The sequence below is a fragment of the Pithys albifrons genome, chromosome 15 (genome assembly GCF_047495875.1).
Source record: "Pithys albifrons albifrons isolate INPA30051 chromosome 15, PitAlb_v1, whole genome shotgun sequence".
Taxonomy (NCBI): Eukaryota; Metazoa; Chordata; class Aves; order Passeriformes; family Thamnophilidae; genus Pithys; species Pithys albifrons.
This window is the reverse complement of record NC_092472.1, coordinates 4,139,921-4,154,187: the sequence shown is the minus strand read 5'-3', so window position 1 is coordinate 4,154,187 and position 14,267 is coordinate 4,139,921. Positions and strand designations below refer to the sequence as shown.

Below are 14,267 nucleotides of genomic sequence, written 5' to 3'. Positions count from 1 at the left end.
TGAGACTTTCCACCTCTTCCACATAGGGTTTGGGGGGTTTTCTGAAAATAGTATCAGAGAATCACTCAGGAGGGAAGAGACCTTGTGCTCCCTCTTCAAAGTATGGTCAACACAGCGCAGCTCCCTCTTCAAAGTATGGTCAACACTGAATTCAGACCAGAATGCTCAGGGTTCTGGTCAGTTTGATCCTGAAAACCTCCAAGGACAGAGAACCCACAACCCCTCTGGATCAACAAACCAATACTTAATTATTGTGAGAGTGGCATTGTTTTCTTGTCTTTGTTGTTTTGTCTTATAGCCACTGTCTCTTGTCCTCCTACCACGCACCACAGTGAAGACCCTGGCTTTGTCCTCTCAATAACCCCCTCACATGGGGAAGGCTGCCAGGAGGTCCCCCAAAGCCATCTCTTCTCCAGGCTGAACAAGTCCAATTCCCTTAGTCACTTCTTACACTGCAAGTGCTCCAGCCTCCAGGTTCCTTGGTGGCTTCAGCTGAACTCTGTCCACGTTGTTGATGTTCTTCCCTGTACTGGGGCCCCAACACTGCTTGCTGTATCATGACATGATGCAATGAGTGCAGAGCAGAGGATCACTTCTCTTTACTTCCTCACTGTGCCGCTGTTACACAGCCCAGGATGCTCTCGGCCTCTGTTTCTCCAAGGACACACTGGCTCCTGTTCATGCTGCTGTTCACCTGGAGCCCCAGTGCAGCACTGGGGTGCTCCTGGCCCTGTTCCTCTCTGTTTTATGTCATTCACAAGCTCAGTGAGATGCACTCTGTCTTCTCCTCCAGATCAAACAAGCCTGGAAACAGCTGGCTTGGTGGCCCCCATCACAGCACCTTCCTCAGCCCTTGTTCCCCTGCTCTGCCACTCACCCCTGCCCAGAGCACAGGCCAGGACCCTCAGCGAGGTCTCCTAGCCCCAATGTCTCCTCATTGCTTCTGACAGAAAGCTCATAACAGACGGGATCTTAAGCTAACATAGTGGACATTCTTCCTTCCCTCTCCCTCTCCCTCTCCCTCTCCCTCTCCCTCTCCCTCTCCCTCTCCCTCTCCCTCTCCCTCTCCCTCTCCCCCTCCCTCTCCCTCTCCCTCTCCCTTTCCTCTTTCCTTTTCCTTTCCCCTTCCTTCCCCTTTCCTCCTCTGCCTTTCCCTTTCCTCCCCTCCCTTCTTTTCTCGTCCCCTTTCTTTTCCTCTCCTCGTTAATCTCAGACCTCTCTTGTCTCTAGAGGGTCCTGTGACTAAACAGGACCTTCAGAGCCTTTAGCCCCATCTCTTCCTCATATTGTCTGGAGCAGAAAAGCTCAATATCCTCCCTCTGCACCTACCTGGGACAAGCTGTGCAGAGCAGGAGCCCCCATCGCCAGCCATGCCTGATGGCAGTGGCTTGGGGTCTCCTTCCACAGTCAGCCCTGGGAAGGCAGAAGTTTCTTAGCAGGTCAAGTGCCATCATTTTCCCTTTAAAACCCACCTTCCCCGTCACCTGCGCGAGGCCGGTCGCTCGTGGGCTCTGTCGCGAGAGGGAGCTCCGAGCTCCGCAGCGGCAGCCGGCGGGATGGTTTATGTAAGGGCAGTTCAGCAGGAGTGCATCTGCCGCTGGATGCGGGCTCTGGTTACACAACTCCTGCCAGCACCGCTCCCTGCTCGGGCACATCCCAGGGGTGTCACCCCCGCCAGGTCCTGCTGCAACGGGGCGGCTCCAGCCAGGAGCATCCAGCCCCCTCCGTCCCTCCTACACTGGTAGTGTATCCCTGCACCAGTGTATCCTTGCACCCCCTCACTCACCCCACACCGGCCCAGGACCTGCCCTGGGACAGGGTGTTCTGCTTGGTTGAAGGCTCAGACCCCTCAGCTCCTCTGCAGGGAGAGATGCTCCCTGACATGGCGTGCGTGGGTCAGAGACTCCCTGGCACAGGGTACCTGGTTTTCTGTCAGATACCTGGCACTGAGTCACAGCCATGCACAGGCAGGACCCTCTTCCTGCTTGCCTCTGCCTTCTGTCCTTGTCCATCCTGGGAAGGAAATGGCTTTGACCACAAATCCCCCCAGACAGGCAGGTATGTGACCATCAGCGCAGCAGCACGAAGGACTCTGAGGGGTCCCTCTGGTGCAGCCCAAAGAATTGAGCCCCACTAACTCCCCACCCAGGTGTAGTGTCTGGGCTCTGCCTAAGCCCCAGGACTCTTGGGGGTGCTGAGGGATGAGAATTCATCCTTCTCTTCCAAGAGGTGTCTGATGCTTTGGCCATCTGCTTGTGCAGAGTGCAGAGTGTGGTGTTTTACAGCTCACATCCCAGCCAGTGGGTTCATCTCGCCTTCAGCTGAGGTTCGGTCCCAATCTGATCTGCAACCTAAGGTGACTACTGAAGCCATTTAGATGTTGACATTTATCACACAGGGCAGAAATGCCCTGTTTGCTCTCCTTCCTTCATATCTCAGGGACACTGGGAACTGTCACTTCCCATGTAAGTTCTAGTTTCTATGTACCAGACTAGGTTTAACTCCAGACAGGAAGAGACAAGCTTGGTGGAGTAGTAATGCTTCACTAAGATGCTCAGCTCTTGCTGTTCAACATCCAGGACCAGGAGATCTATGAGGAGAAGCGGTTTTTATGGAAATGACCAGTATTTCTTGCTCTTTGCCAGCTCAGCCTGAGGGAACACAGTGCTGATTTATAACCTGTTCCAGGGTTTGTCTTTTTTTGAAGTGGTCCATCTCCCTAATGTCTGCAGAGCTTTTGTTCCTCAGAGATGCAGAGGACATTCCTAAAGGTCCTTCTGTATCTAGAAGGCCCCAAGGGCTCCCTCCCAACAGTTGAGAAATGCTGGTGATGCCTGGATTTCAGCAAAAGCTCTCCTTGAGCTCTGGTTTTAGGGCTCAGAATTGGACACTGTCCCTGTGAAATGCTTGTAGTCCTCAACACGGGGTGTCTGCAGCTTCCTGGTGCTCAGACAAGCACCCATCCTCTGACTCATTTGAGTAATATCACAGTGGGACCTCTGGGACACTTACCTGCCACCCACAACTCCTCCCAGCTCAGATCACTACCACTGGCACTCTCTGTGTATCATAGTCCCCACGTCTCCTTTCCTTTTTTTCCCTTACCAGTCTTGTAATAAAAACTCTAAACTCAAAGCAGATGGGGAACAATGTGACACACCCCACATCTTCTCCACTCAATCTCTTCTCTGATTTTGTTTCCAAGCGATGAGGACGAGTTGAGGAAATCCCTCTCAGAGCTGGTAGATGACAAGTTTGGAGCCAGTGCGAAGAAAGTGACAAGGATTGTTGACAGCAGCAATCCCTTCCTGGACATCCCCCAGGCACTGAACGCAGTCACCTACAAGCACGGCGTCCTCACCCGTAAAACCCACGCAGACATGGATGGAAAGAGAAGTACGTGTTCATGGGAGAGGGGGAGAGGTGCCCCAGGCATCCCCAGAGCTTTTCCCTACGTTTCTTTCTGGCATTTCCCCACTGCATCCCAGGGAACACAAGAGAGATCCCCAGAAGTGCCAGGGAAGGAGGGGATTTTGAGGCATTTTTAGACGTGAATGTTTTCAGGAGGCCTCAGTCTTCCCTTCTCACTACCAAGGAACCTAACAGGGCCTGTCTGTATGTCCCACACAGACAGACCTGGTCTTCCATCCTGTTCCTGGGCATATTTCCAATCCCACTCTCTGAGCAATGGGGGCAGGATGGTTCCTCAGCAGTTGTCCACCCCAGCCCTGCCCGTGGGGACAGTCTGATCTGCCAAGCTTTGCTCATGTCCATATCCTGCCATGTACTGGCTGGGGGACAGAACACCCCATAGCTCTGCTATCAGCATATGGGATTACAGCAAAGGTAAAGGAAAATATGTTTGGGAACTGTTGATGAGCAGAGATTAATTAAACTTTGAATAATCCCTTTTGCTAATTGATGTGATTGGCACAGTCACTGCAGCCAATTTAAAGTCTTGAGTAGAGATCACCACCAAAGGCCTCCCTTACTTCCAGCATTTTCTTAATATCCCATGCTTGGAGGATCAGCTGTCTTGTAGTGATGTGGATGGTTCCCCTTACCTCCCACCCCTCTCCATCTTCCAGAAAGCTTTCTGTCCCCAAGTCCATCAAGTGGCAGTGCTCCCTCCTCAGTGTAAAAGTAGCTGCTTTATCCAGGGTACATTTGCCCAACTCACCAGAAGCAGAAGAGCTCAGGGAATGTCTCTGCTCCCCAAGCATTTAGTCCAAGGAGCATGAACCTGGGTTTAGAGGAGCAGAGACTTCCTGCAGGTGTCCAGTGAGTCCCTGGACCAGCTCATCTCTGTTTTTGACCTGCTCATGTTCCTGCTGGGAGGCTGTAGAGCCCAGCTACTGTCTCTCAAACACACGTCCCTGCAGACAAGCCACTTGTGAGCAAAAGCTTGGAGGTGTCTGAGGTCTGGGCATGAGTGTGTGCCTGGGGTGTGTAAGGAGAAGGGTTGGGTTTACCAGGAAGGTCAAGCAGCACCAGCAGAAACAGATACATACAATGAAATATTCTTCCTTTTTTAGCTCCCAGAGGAAGAAGAGGTTGGAAGAAATTTTATGCTGTACTTAAAGGGACCGTCCTTTATTTACAAAAGGTAACCATGAGGGACTGTGCCCTTTGCTGTCTCATACTGTCTCCAAAGCAGTCCTGCTGTCCTAAGCAGGAGACCTATAGATACAAGTAGAGGTGAACTCATGTCCTAACACATGCATGGACTTCAGCAGAGCTCCTCCAGAGACCCTGGCTGGAGGATGCTCTCATCTTTTTTTAGTGGTGTTTATGCTAAGGAGACTGTTCACACCCTCAAAAGAGGACCCTGAAGGAAGAAATATTAAAGAGTGAACACTGAGTCAAGATTTCTGCAGAAGTATCCCAGCAAGAAGGAGCTGTCAGGAGCATGAATGAACAGATGATATGGAATAGGTGAAATAGGATAGTAGTGAGAAATGCAATAGGAAACTGAAGAGGTGGAGCATCTGACCAGTCTTATCCTGCCCATTGTTTTATTTGCTGGCAGAGATCTGAATATACACAGCTTTATTGAGTCTGATATAGGAAGGCAGTTATTGTGACCTTCTTGTGTTTCAGTAAAGCTTTTGATACCGTCTCTCACAGGATCCACAGCTGGATAAACACATTATGTGGTGGGTGAGCAATTGGCTCATGGGTCAGGCACAAAGAGTGACAGTGACTGGGGTGACATCAGGCTGGTGGCCTGTCACTAGTGGGGTTCCACAGGGCTCCTTCTTGGGCCCTGTGCTCTTCAACATCTTCATTAATGACTTGGACACAGGACTGGAAGGGATACTAAATAAGTTTGCCCACACTAAATTGGGAGGAGCTGTTGGCTCCCTCAAGGGCAGAGAGGCCCTGTGGAGAGCTCCTGATAAATTAGAGAGAAGGGCAATCCCCACCATGTGAAGTTTAACAAGGGCAAGTATTGGATTCTGCACCTGGGTTGGGGCAACCCTGAATGTACAAACTGGGAATTGAGAGACTGGAAAGCAGCTCTGGAAAGGGCCCTGGGAGTCCAGGTCAGTGGCCAGTTGGCCACTAGTCAGCAGTGCCCAGGAGGGCCAACCCTGTTCTGGGGGGCATCAGGCCCAGCATTGCTGGCCAGATGAGGGAGGGGATTGTCCCCTCTGCTCTGCACTGGGGCAGCCTCACCTGCAGTATTGGGGCAGGTTTGCGTACCACAATGTGAGAAAGATCTAAAGCTCTTAGAAAGTGTCCAAAGGAGGGACACAAGGATGGTGAAGGGTCTAAAGGGGCCATATGAGGAACAGCTGAGGTTCACTTGGTTTGTTCAGCTGGAGAGGAGGAGGCTGAGGTCAGAATTCACCAAGCTCTGCAGCTTCTTCATGAGGGGCAGCTCCAGTCTCTGCTCTGTGTGACCAGTGGCAGGACCTGAGGGATTGGCTGGAACTGAGTCAGGGGAGGGTGAGGTTGGATATTAGGAAATGGTTCTTTATCCAGAGGGTGGTTGGGCACTGAACAGGCTCCCCAGGGCAGTGGTCACGGCCCCAAGGCTGCCAGAGCTCAAGGAGCATTCAGACAATGCCCGGAGGCACGTGGTGGGATTGCTGGGACTGGCCTATGCAGGACCAGGAATTGGACTTGGTTAATCTTTGTGGGTCCCTTCACAACCCAGGATATTCTGTGAATACATGATTTTATGCTTAAAGTTTATATTCTTCTTCATGACCTTGCTGATCTGGGTCCTTCCATGGGGTGCCAAGTGACGCTTTCTGCCTCTGTTCATCTCTGGTCATTGTGTAGATACCTCTAGTCAACAAAAGCACAAATCTCAGTCCTCATGGAAGTCAAAGTCACCACGGAATAGCTTCCCTGCATACTGTAGCATTGAGCTCTCTGACACTTGGATGCCAGGAGGATTTGCTGGAAAGTTTTATGCAGGAAAATCCAAGGAGACTGGATAAAGGGGCTCACTTGAATGTCATTGTGAGCCAGCCCAGAATGCCAAATGTCTGTTCATAATGCAACAGCATAACCCACTGAACTAGGTCTGAACTACCTGAGCAGCACATGCCGAGCAGTAACCCATTGAACTCACCTTGTTGGAGCAGCACTCCCTGTGGGCAGATGCTCCTGCATAGTGCAGTATTATCTCCACAGCAATGAGAGTAAACAAACAGTGGATTATATAAGAAAGGCAGAAAGATCCCCAGGGCAGCATGGAATTATGACTGAGCTCGTAGCACACCCCAGTGATTCTCATGTTTCACCAGGTCCTATGGCAGATGTCAAAAAGCCAACAGAAATCTGGCAGCAGCTGTAACTTGCAGTGTGGGTTGCTCTTATCCCAGCCCTGCCACTCTCTCCTGCAGCTGAGGGAAGGTGCTGCACACAGGAGAGTCCGGAGCTGCTCCAGCCCTTCAAGGCAGTAGCACTCTTCTCACATCTCAGTCCTTGTCTCATTACATATCTCCACATGGAGCCCACCAGAGTGCTCATGCTGACCACAGGTGGTACTTGAGGATTTGGCTTGTACAGAGCTATCATCAACGTTTAATTTCGTGACAGTTTTTCTGTGGAAAAAAAAAAGAAATTTCAGTGATTACAGGAAGCATGTGGATCTAAACGAATTTTTCACCAAGGACTTCTCTTGGAATGAGTCTGTTGAAAGCGTAAATATTTCCTTGTCAGGGGAAGAAGAGAGGCAGGCGCTGATCTTTTCTCTTTGGTGACCAGTGACAGGACTGAAGGGAATGGCTTGAAGTTGTGACAGGGGAGGTTTAGGTTGGGTATTAGAAAAAGGTTCTTCCCCCCAAGGGCGGTTGGGCACAGACCAGGCTCCCCAGGGCAGTGGGCACAGCACCAAGGCTGCCAGAGCTCAATGAGTGTTTGGTTGATACTCTCAGGCACATGGTGTGAGTCTTGGGGATGGTCCTGTTTAGGGTCAGGAGTTGTGCTGGATGATCTTTGTGGATCACTTCCAGCTCAGGGTGTTCTGTGATTGGGAATGAAATACACTTTCACCATGGAATTTTCTTCCCATGCTGAACCAAAATTCAGTTTACTGAAGATTTTCTTGACTGCTTGACCAGCAGCAGAAGGAGCCAGGAAGCTGACACTGAGTGTCATTGCAGCTCTTGGGGCAGAGGGATTGGGGTTTCTTTGCTTGCAGCCATACCCATCTATCAACATAGTTCATTATGTTAGTTCAAGGTGTGTAGGGTTTAAAAGAGAGCAAGGATGACACTGACATGGCAGTTAGAAGACCAGTGTTCTTAACTCTGTGACTTTCAGGAGCAGACTTTCAGACTGAGGAGTTTCCTTATGGAGAGAGACTGAAGAAGCAGAACACCTAAGGCTCATATAGGTGTATGCAAGTGTCTGATAAGTAATAGCCATAACTGATGTGTAATTAGCAGGAGGGACCAGAATTGCCAAGGATGCTGCAAGGAAGTAGCATTTGGAGCAACAACAAAAACAAAGCTAAGGAATGTGTGGACAAAGGATTTGGGCAAAGTGGGGTTTTTTAGTCATGAGCTGCTGCCAGACTGTGCTATATCCCTCTTCAGGGGATTCCTTGGTCTGGGCTTGGCTGTAGAAAGCATCTACCAGGCTTGCAGAGACAGAACAGAAGGATGAGACCATGAAAACAAAGTCTTTTCCCTGTCATTTCCAAACATTCGCAGCACTGCAAGAGAGAGTGGATAAACATCCACCTGTCCTGTGGATTCCTGGTGCCATTTCTTTCCTGTGGGGTGGTTTGCACAACAAAGGAGTTGCACAATACAGAATGAAGTGGTGTGCCAGCTTTTCAAGATCTCAGCAGAAGATACCTGCAGATAAACATAAGGTAGAACCTGGCTTGAGCACAAATCACCGGGAAAAGATTTTCTGATGTGAAGATAGAGGAGAAAGAACCTGCTTCCAGACCCACCTGACATCACAGAGCACAGGTTCAGCCTGTTCCACTTTTTGGCTCAGACCAAAACAAGGATCTAGGCTTTAATAGTAAATTCCTCTAAGTTTAATAGGAAACTCTTCTCCATTTGATTTTGAGGAGCAAGTTGAGGATACATAAGAATGAGAGACGGAGGCAAGGCAGGGGACTAGGAGGGCTTGGGGATGTAAATAGAATCATAGAATGGATTGGGTTGGAAAAGACCTCCAAGATCATTGAGTCCAACCCTTGGTCCAACTCCAGTCCCTTTACCAGATCATGGCACTCAGTGCCACGGCCAATCTCAGCTGAAAAACCTCCAGGGATGGGGAATCCACCCCCTCTCTGGGCAGCCCATTCCAATGCCTGAGCACTCCCTCTGCAAAGAATTTTTTTCAGATATCCAACTTAAATTTCCCCTGGCAGAGCTTAAGCCTGTGCCCCCTTGTCCTATTGCTGAGTGCCTGGGAGAAGAGACCAGCCCCCACCTGGCCACAACTTCCCTTCAGGCAGTTCTAGACAATGCTGAGGTCACCTCTGAGCCTCCTCTTCTCCAGGCTGAACACCCCCAGCTCCCTCAGCCTCTCCCCACAGCACTTGTGCTCCAGTCCCTTCTCCAGCCTCGTTGCTCTTCTCTGGCCCCGCTCCAGCCCCTCAATCTCTTTCCTGAGCTGAGGGGCCCAGAACTGAACACAACACTCAAGGTGTGGCCTCCCCAAGGCAGAGTCCAGGGGAAGGGTCACTGCCCTGGGCCTGCTGGCCACGCTATTTTTGATACAGGCCAGGATCTCATTGGCCTTCTTGGCCACCTGGGCACACTGTTGGCTCATGTTGAGAAAGGAAGAATGGCCAGAGAAGTGGACATAAAACAGGCAGAAGGGTGGTGGGTGGGTGGACAGGTAGAAGTTAGTCTGACAGAAATAGTTCAGGCAGCAGCCATAAACCTGCTGGTGAGGAGATGTCACATGCCATTGGCTTGCTGGTGTTAATTGCTGGATCAGCGTGTTGGAGCACAGCCTGCTGAAGCAATTGCTTGTTCCCCTAAAGGGCTGCAGCAGAGTCTTGAAGAAGAAATGCAGACTTGGGAGCAGGGCACACCTCCTGTGCATTAATCTGCTCTGGGCACTGACTCATTCCATGGCCCTTGGCAACTTACTTCATCTCTGTGAAATGAGGATAATAACCCTTAATCACCACACATGGAGGGGTCTTGAGAAGAGTGATGGAGAGCTGTAAAGCATGAGGTGCTTTTGTACAGAAGTACTGAAAAGTGTGCAGATCTTCCCAGAGGTTCTCCCCTTGCAGCTCCCAACCATGAAGGGGTTCCCAGCAAAGCCCTGAGCTACATATGCTGTCACAGGCAGGCCCTTTTCAAGGTAGTGCTCCTTGGAGAGCCAAGTTCTTGACTAGACTGAAAAGTGCACAAGGGTTAGTTTTTCAAATTAAACGGTTTGTAGGCTGGTAGATGTGAGGTGAAGGAAAGGAAAAAGAGGAAAAGCCACTCACAAATCAGAGCATGAGAAATCTCTGTTGCTCCATGTCCATATTCCCATCACTTCCCAGGGCTGGTTCTGAGACCAGAGGAGAGGGCAGCAGATACACTGGGCTCTCTCACCCCATCCAGGTGCCCTGCAAAGGCAGGGACAAGATACAGGTGCCTTTTCTTGGCAAAACAAGCTTTGAGATTAGTTGTGGATCTCCCACCACCTGCTCACAGGAGTGTGTGGCATGGGACAGTGTCCTGAAGCCTCCAGAAGCACCACCATGGCAGAAGCTAAGCCCAGGCAAGGGGATGGCCGTGCGTGTTTGAGCAGGTCCTTGGTGTAGCAGGAAAGGCACATGAATGGGGAACGTGGCTACACCATCAACATTAAAAGCTGAAAGTAAATTTAGAGGGGTTCTGAAACTAAGTGTGCACAGCTGGGATCAATTCCTGCAGAGAATATCCCTAAAACAGACCCTGGAAAGTTTGGACCCGCTACCCTACACATGGAGATGTAAGGGAAAAATCGACATGCCACCATGCAAGGGCTGGGGGCTAAGGGTAACTGGTATGGTGTGCCACAGCATTCCCTGCCCATTTCCCAGTGACAAGTACCTGTGGTGTGAGTGGCACAGGACACATGAAAAAGATTCAACAGCCCCTTGATACCAAATCAACCCCTTTGCTGGGAAATGTATGGCAGGATAACACCATGGGAAAGGTGGGAGTGGGGTTAGTGATACTGTATAGTGGACACAACATTGCCTGGAGTTCCTCCAAATATGACACCACTTATGGTTTAGTACAGATCAGTTTCTTTGAGAGTTAAACCAGGATCACTTCACTGGAGGTCTCTGTGTTAAGTTTTTGGGTGCTTCTTTTCTTCAGCAGTATTTTATGCACAAACTTACATCAGAGCTCAGAAAGGGAGTGGGGCAAAATGCAGAGAAGCTGCTGGAGGCTTTGGAGCAGAGCTGATGTGGCTTGTTGAAAGTCAATGGGATTATTCTCTGGGAAGAGGCTACATGGAGTAGGTTACATGTGGTGTAGGTGCTGGACGCTGTGGTGGTTTCAGAGATGTGTGTGGCCTCATGTAAGCCTTGGAGATATCTGTGAATGGAGCAGTTTAAGAGCACACAGACATCCCTCAGCATCATCAGCCATCCATACCATCATGACCACCACAGCACTGGGACTGGGATGAGCCTCCTGGAAAAGTCAGCCTGTGCAGTGACCTCCAGCACTGTGTACTCCTGCAAACAGGGAGGCAGAAGGTGGAGAGAACCTCCTTTGTTCAACCCCATGCTGATTTACTGGACCCAGCAACAGAAAAAAATTTGGATTTTTCTTACACCAATACTGATACCTGAAAGCCTGAAATACATAGAGGCAATACCTGAGGATTCCATTGAAGCCAGGGATCTGGATTAGTCACTATGTAGCCGTAGCGGTTTCTTCTTGTCACACACCATTAAGCTGAGTTATTTGAGCTGTATTTTCAGAAAGCTTATCTTGAAATAAGAGATCATGGGCAGCAAAGTCTTATTTATTCAGATCCAAAGAGCTTCAGCCTTGGAAAAACATCCTGAATTGAGGGATCTCTGCAATACATGAGGCCTGAGCAGCAATGTCTTCCTCAAACAAATACTTCTCTCCAAGTGGGGGAACACATTAGGTCTTCACAAGTCAAAGCATTTGTTCTGTGCCAAGGTCATCCTTTCAGAATCCCAGGTTCAGTATTTTCTACCTTTTTATAAAATACATGCCTACATAGTTATTGCCTAATTCCCTACTTGTGTGAAATTGTCCTTCAGTGGAGAAGGCAATGCGGGAATCCAGGGAATGCTGCTGCAATTCTCAAGTACCAGTCTAATGAATTACAGGGGAGACCATGCCCAAGGGGCAGTAAAGAAACATCAAGAGTGGTTTAGGTGGGCCACACTCAGCCTGGCAACTGCCCAGCAAACCCCACACTGATATGGAAGGGCAGTGGTTGCAGGGATGCTGCTGTTCCAGGGCTATCTGAGCCCAGACCCTCCTCCACACAAAGCTGGAGTGGTAGGACAAGGACTGGTGGGTTCAGACTGAAAGAGAGGAAATTTAGGTTGGGTATATGAAAAAAATCTTTATTGTGAGGATGGTGAGGCCCTGGCACAGGCTGCCCAGAGAAGCTGTGGCTGCCCCATCCCTTGGAGTGTACAAGGCCAGGATCAACGGGTCTTGGAGCAACCTGGGATAGTGGAAGGTGTCCCTGTCCGTGGCAGGGGCATGGAATGAGATGAGCTTTAAGGTCCCTTCCCAAACCATTCTGTGATTCTATGATTCTGTGAAGCTGCAGGACCAGGGCAGGCACTCACTGATACCCCCTGTTGACTGAGAATTGCATCCCAGCTTGAGCTCTGAGCTGTGGGGGCAGTCCTGCAGAACCCTGCCCCTGCCTGCTGCCTTGCCATGAAGCCTCAGGCATGTGCTGTGTTAGAGATAACTATTGATAATTACATTTAAAACTTTCATCTCCTTCTTCACATCTTCCCAGTGAACTTAATGATGGAAGCAGTTGCCAGATGTTAATTATTATCATTATCAGCCCCTAGCATTTACTGCTTTTCCTGGTCTTGGCACTGTGTGATTATAGTGCAGGGAGAAAGGCAGGTTCATTAAAGCAGCCCGCAAGTGTTAGTGTTGTCATTATCCAATTAACGTTCCTCTTCACAGGACGAATATAAACCTGACAAAGACCTCTCTGAAGTGGATCTGAAGAATGCCATCCGTGTGCACCACGCCTTAGCCACAAAAGCCTCTGACTACAGCAAGAAGTCCAACGTGCTCAAGCTGAAGACAGCTGACTGGAGAGTCTTCCTCTTCCAGGCCCCGTGAGTACCAGCTCTTCCCTGGATGGGCAGCCTGATTTCCAGCCACTGCCAGAGTCCCCCAACCTGCCCAGATCAGCACACAGAGGAGGGAACAAGGCTGGGGGGAGCAGGGGTCTGAGGGTGATGTCTATAAGGCTGTGCAAAGGACTTGGTCAGAGGTCACAGTTTCTTGGTAGCTTTGTGTCAGTCCTGGAGGTCCTTCTCATCTGTCACCAAGCTGGGCTGAGCAGGATGGACTGGGATGAAAAGGGCTGAGTAAAGGGCTCCTCTTGCTAATTTCTGTTGGCAGCCTGTGAAAGGGAGAGGATCTATGTGGTGCATTGAACTAAGGAGGTGATTGTTCAGCTCATCAGCTTTTGATGGGGAAACTGTCTAAAGCTCCTCAAAGAAGTCTCCTCAACCAGGCTAGGTCATCCTTCCTTAGTCCATTGCAGAGGAAAGTTGTGCTGCTATCAAGTGTCAAGTGTGAGTCATCTTCTGTCTTACGTTTCTCGTGTCTTCTGCTGACAGAGGTGATATTTTAAGTTGGGCTAGAGTACTATCAAGCTAAAGCTTGACTTCTGAATTTGTGCTGCAAAAACCCACTTGAAGGCTTGGGAGGGCAGTGCCTGAACAGATTTGATGAGAGACCCTGGGCAGTGTCCCACAAATGACACAGATGAGGGATCCATCCTGCTCCATGGGACCTCTGTTGTGTGGCTCTTGCTCTCCTTGGCCCTGACCTCTGCCCTCAGGAATGCAATCAAAGCTGATGAGGAAAGCAGGACTACAGGACTTCGAGAGACAGACAGTAGGCCTGTAGAAGAGCCAGTTATCCAGGATTTCCCTCTCTTCACAAGCCAGGGTGGCACAGAAGCTGTTTCAAAGCAAGGCCACTGTTGTTCCTCCTGAGCATGGGTGGCTCCAGGACTGTTGTGAGCTGGCTGATCCTGCATCAGGACCATTTACAGACACCCTCTCTCTCTTCTCCCATTCTCCATAACAGGAGTAAGGAAGAAATGCTCTCCTGGATCCTGCGAATCAACCTTGTTGCTGCCATCTTCTCTGCTCCAGCCTTCCCAGCTGCAATCTGCTCCATGAAGAAGTTCTGCCGCCCGCTCCTGCCTTCGTCCATGACCAAGCTGTGCCAGGTAATGTAAGAGAAGGAGTGATGGAGGGGTCCTCAGTGCTCAGCAAACCTTTCAGCAGGCAGCTCATCTGCAGGTCCCTCTGTTCCTGCACTCAGGTGCTCAGAGTAGGAACAGGGGAATGGAGCAGGAGACTTAGACATGGAAAATCCTGGTGTCTGGGCAGTGCTTCCTCTGCAATGGCTGTGAACAACCCTATCCACACCTGCCTGTCTGGATGTTGGTTCTGGCTTGTTTATTGCTCTTTGCCCATCACATCCCAGCACCTTCCTGTTGGCTGGAGTTGAAATAGCTGAATAGCTCTGTAGTTGATGCTGCAGAGCCCAACAGCTGGTTACAGCCCAGGTTTATTTTATATC

The 14,267-nt window shown here is 50.1% G+C and overlaps 1 protein-coding gene across 1 annotated transcript in view; it reads left to right on the top strand.

The window, feature by feature from the left end:
* The window catches only part of PSD2 (pleckstrin and Sec7 domain containing 2), a 68,412-nt gene that overhangs the window by 49,685 nt on the left and 4,460 nt on the right, over positions 1-14,267 (top strand). The window contains exons 11-14 of the mRNA XM_071569964.1: positions 3,206-3,396; positions 4,536-4,606; positions 12,624-12,781; positions 13,767-13,911. Coding sequence (XP_071426065.1) covers positions 3,206-3,396; positions 4,536-4,606; positions 12,624-12,781; positions 13,767-13,911 — 565 coding nt within the window. The remainder of the gene's footprint in view (positions 1-3,205; positions 3,397-4,535; positions 4,607-12,623; positions 12,782-13,766; positions 13,912-14,267) is intronic.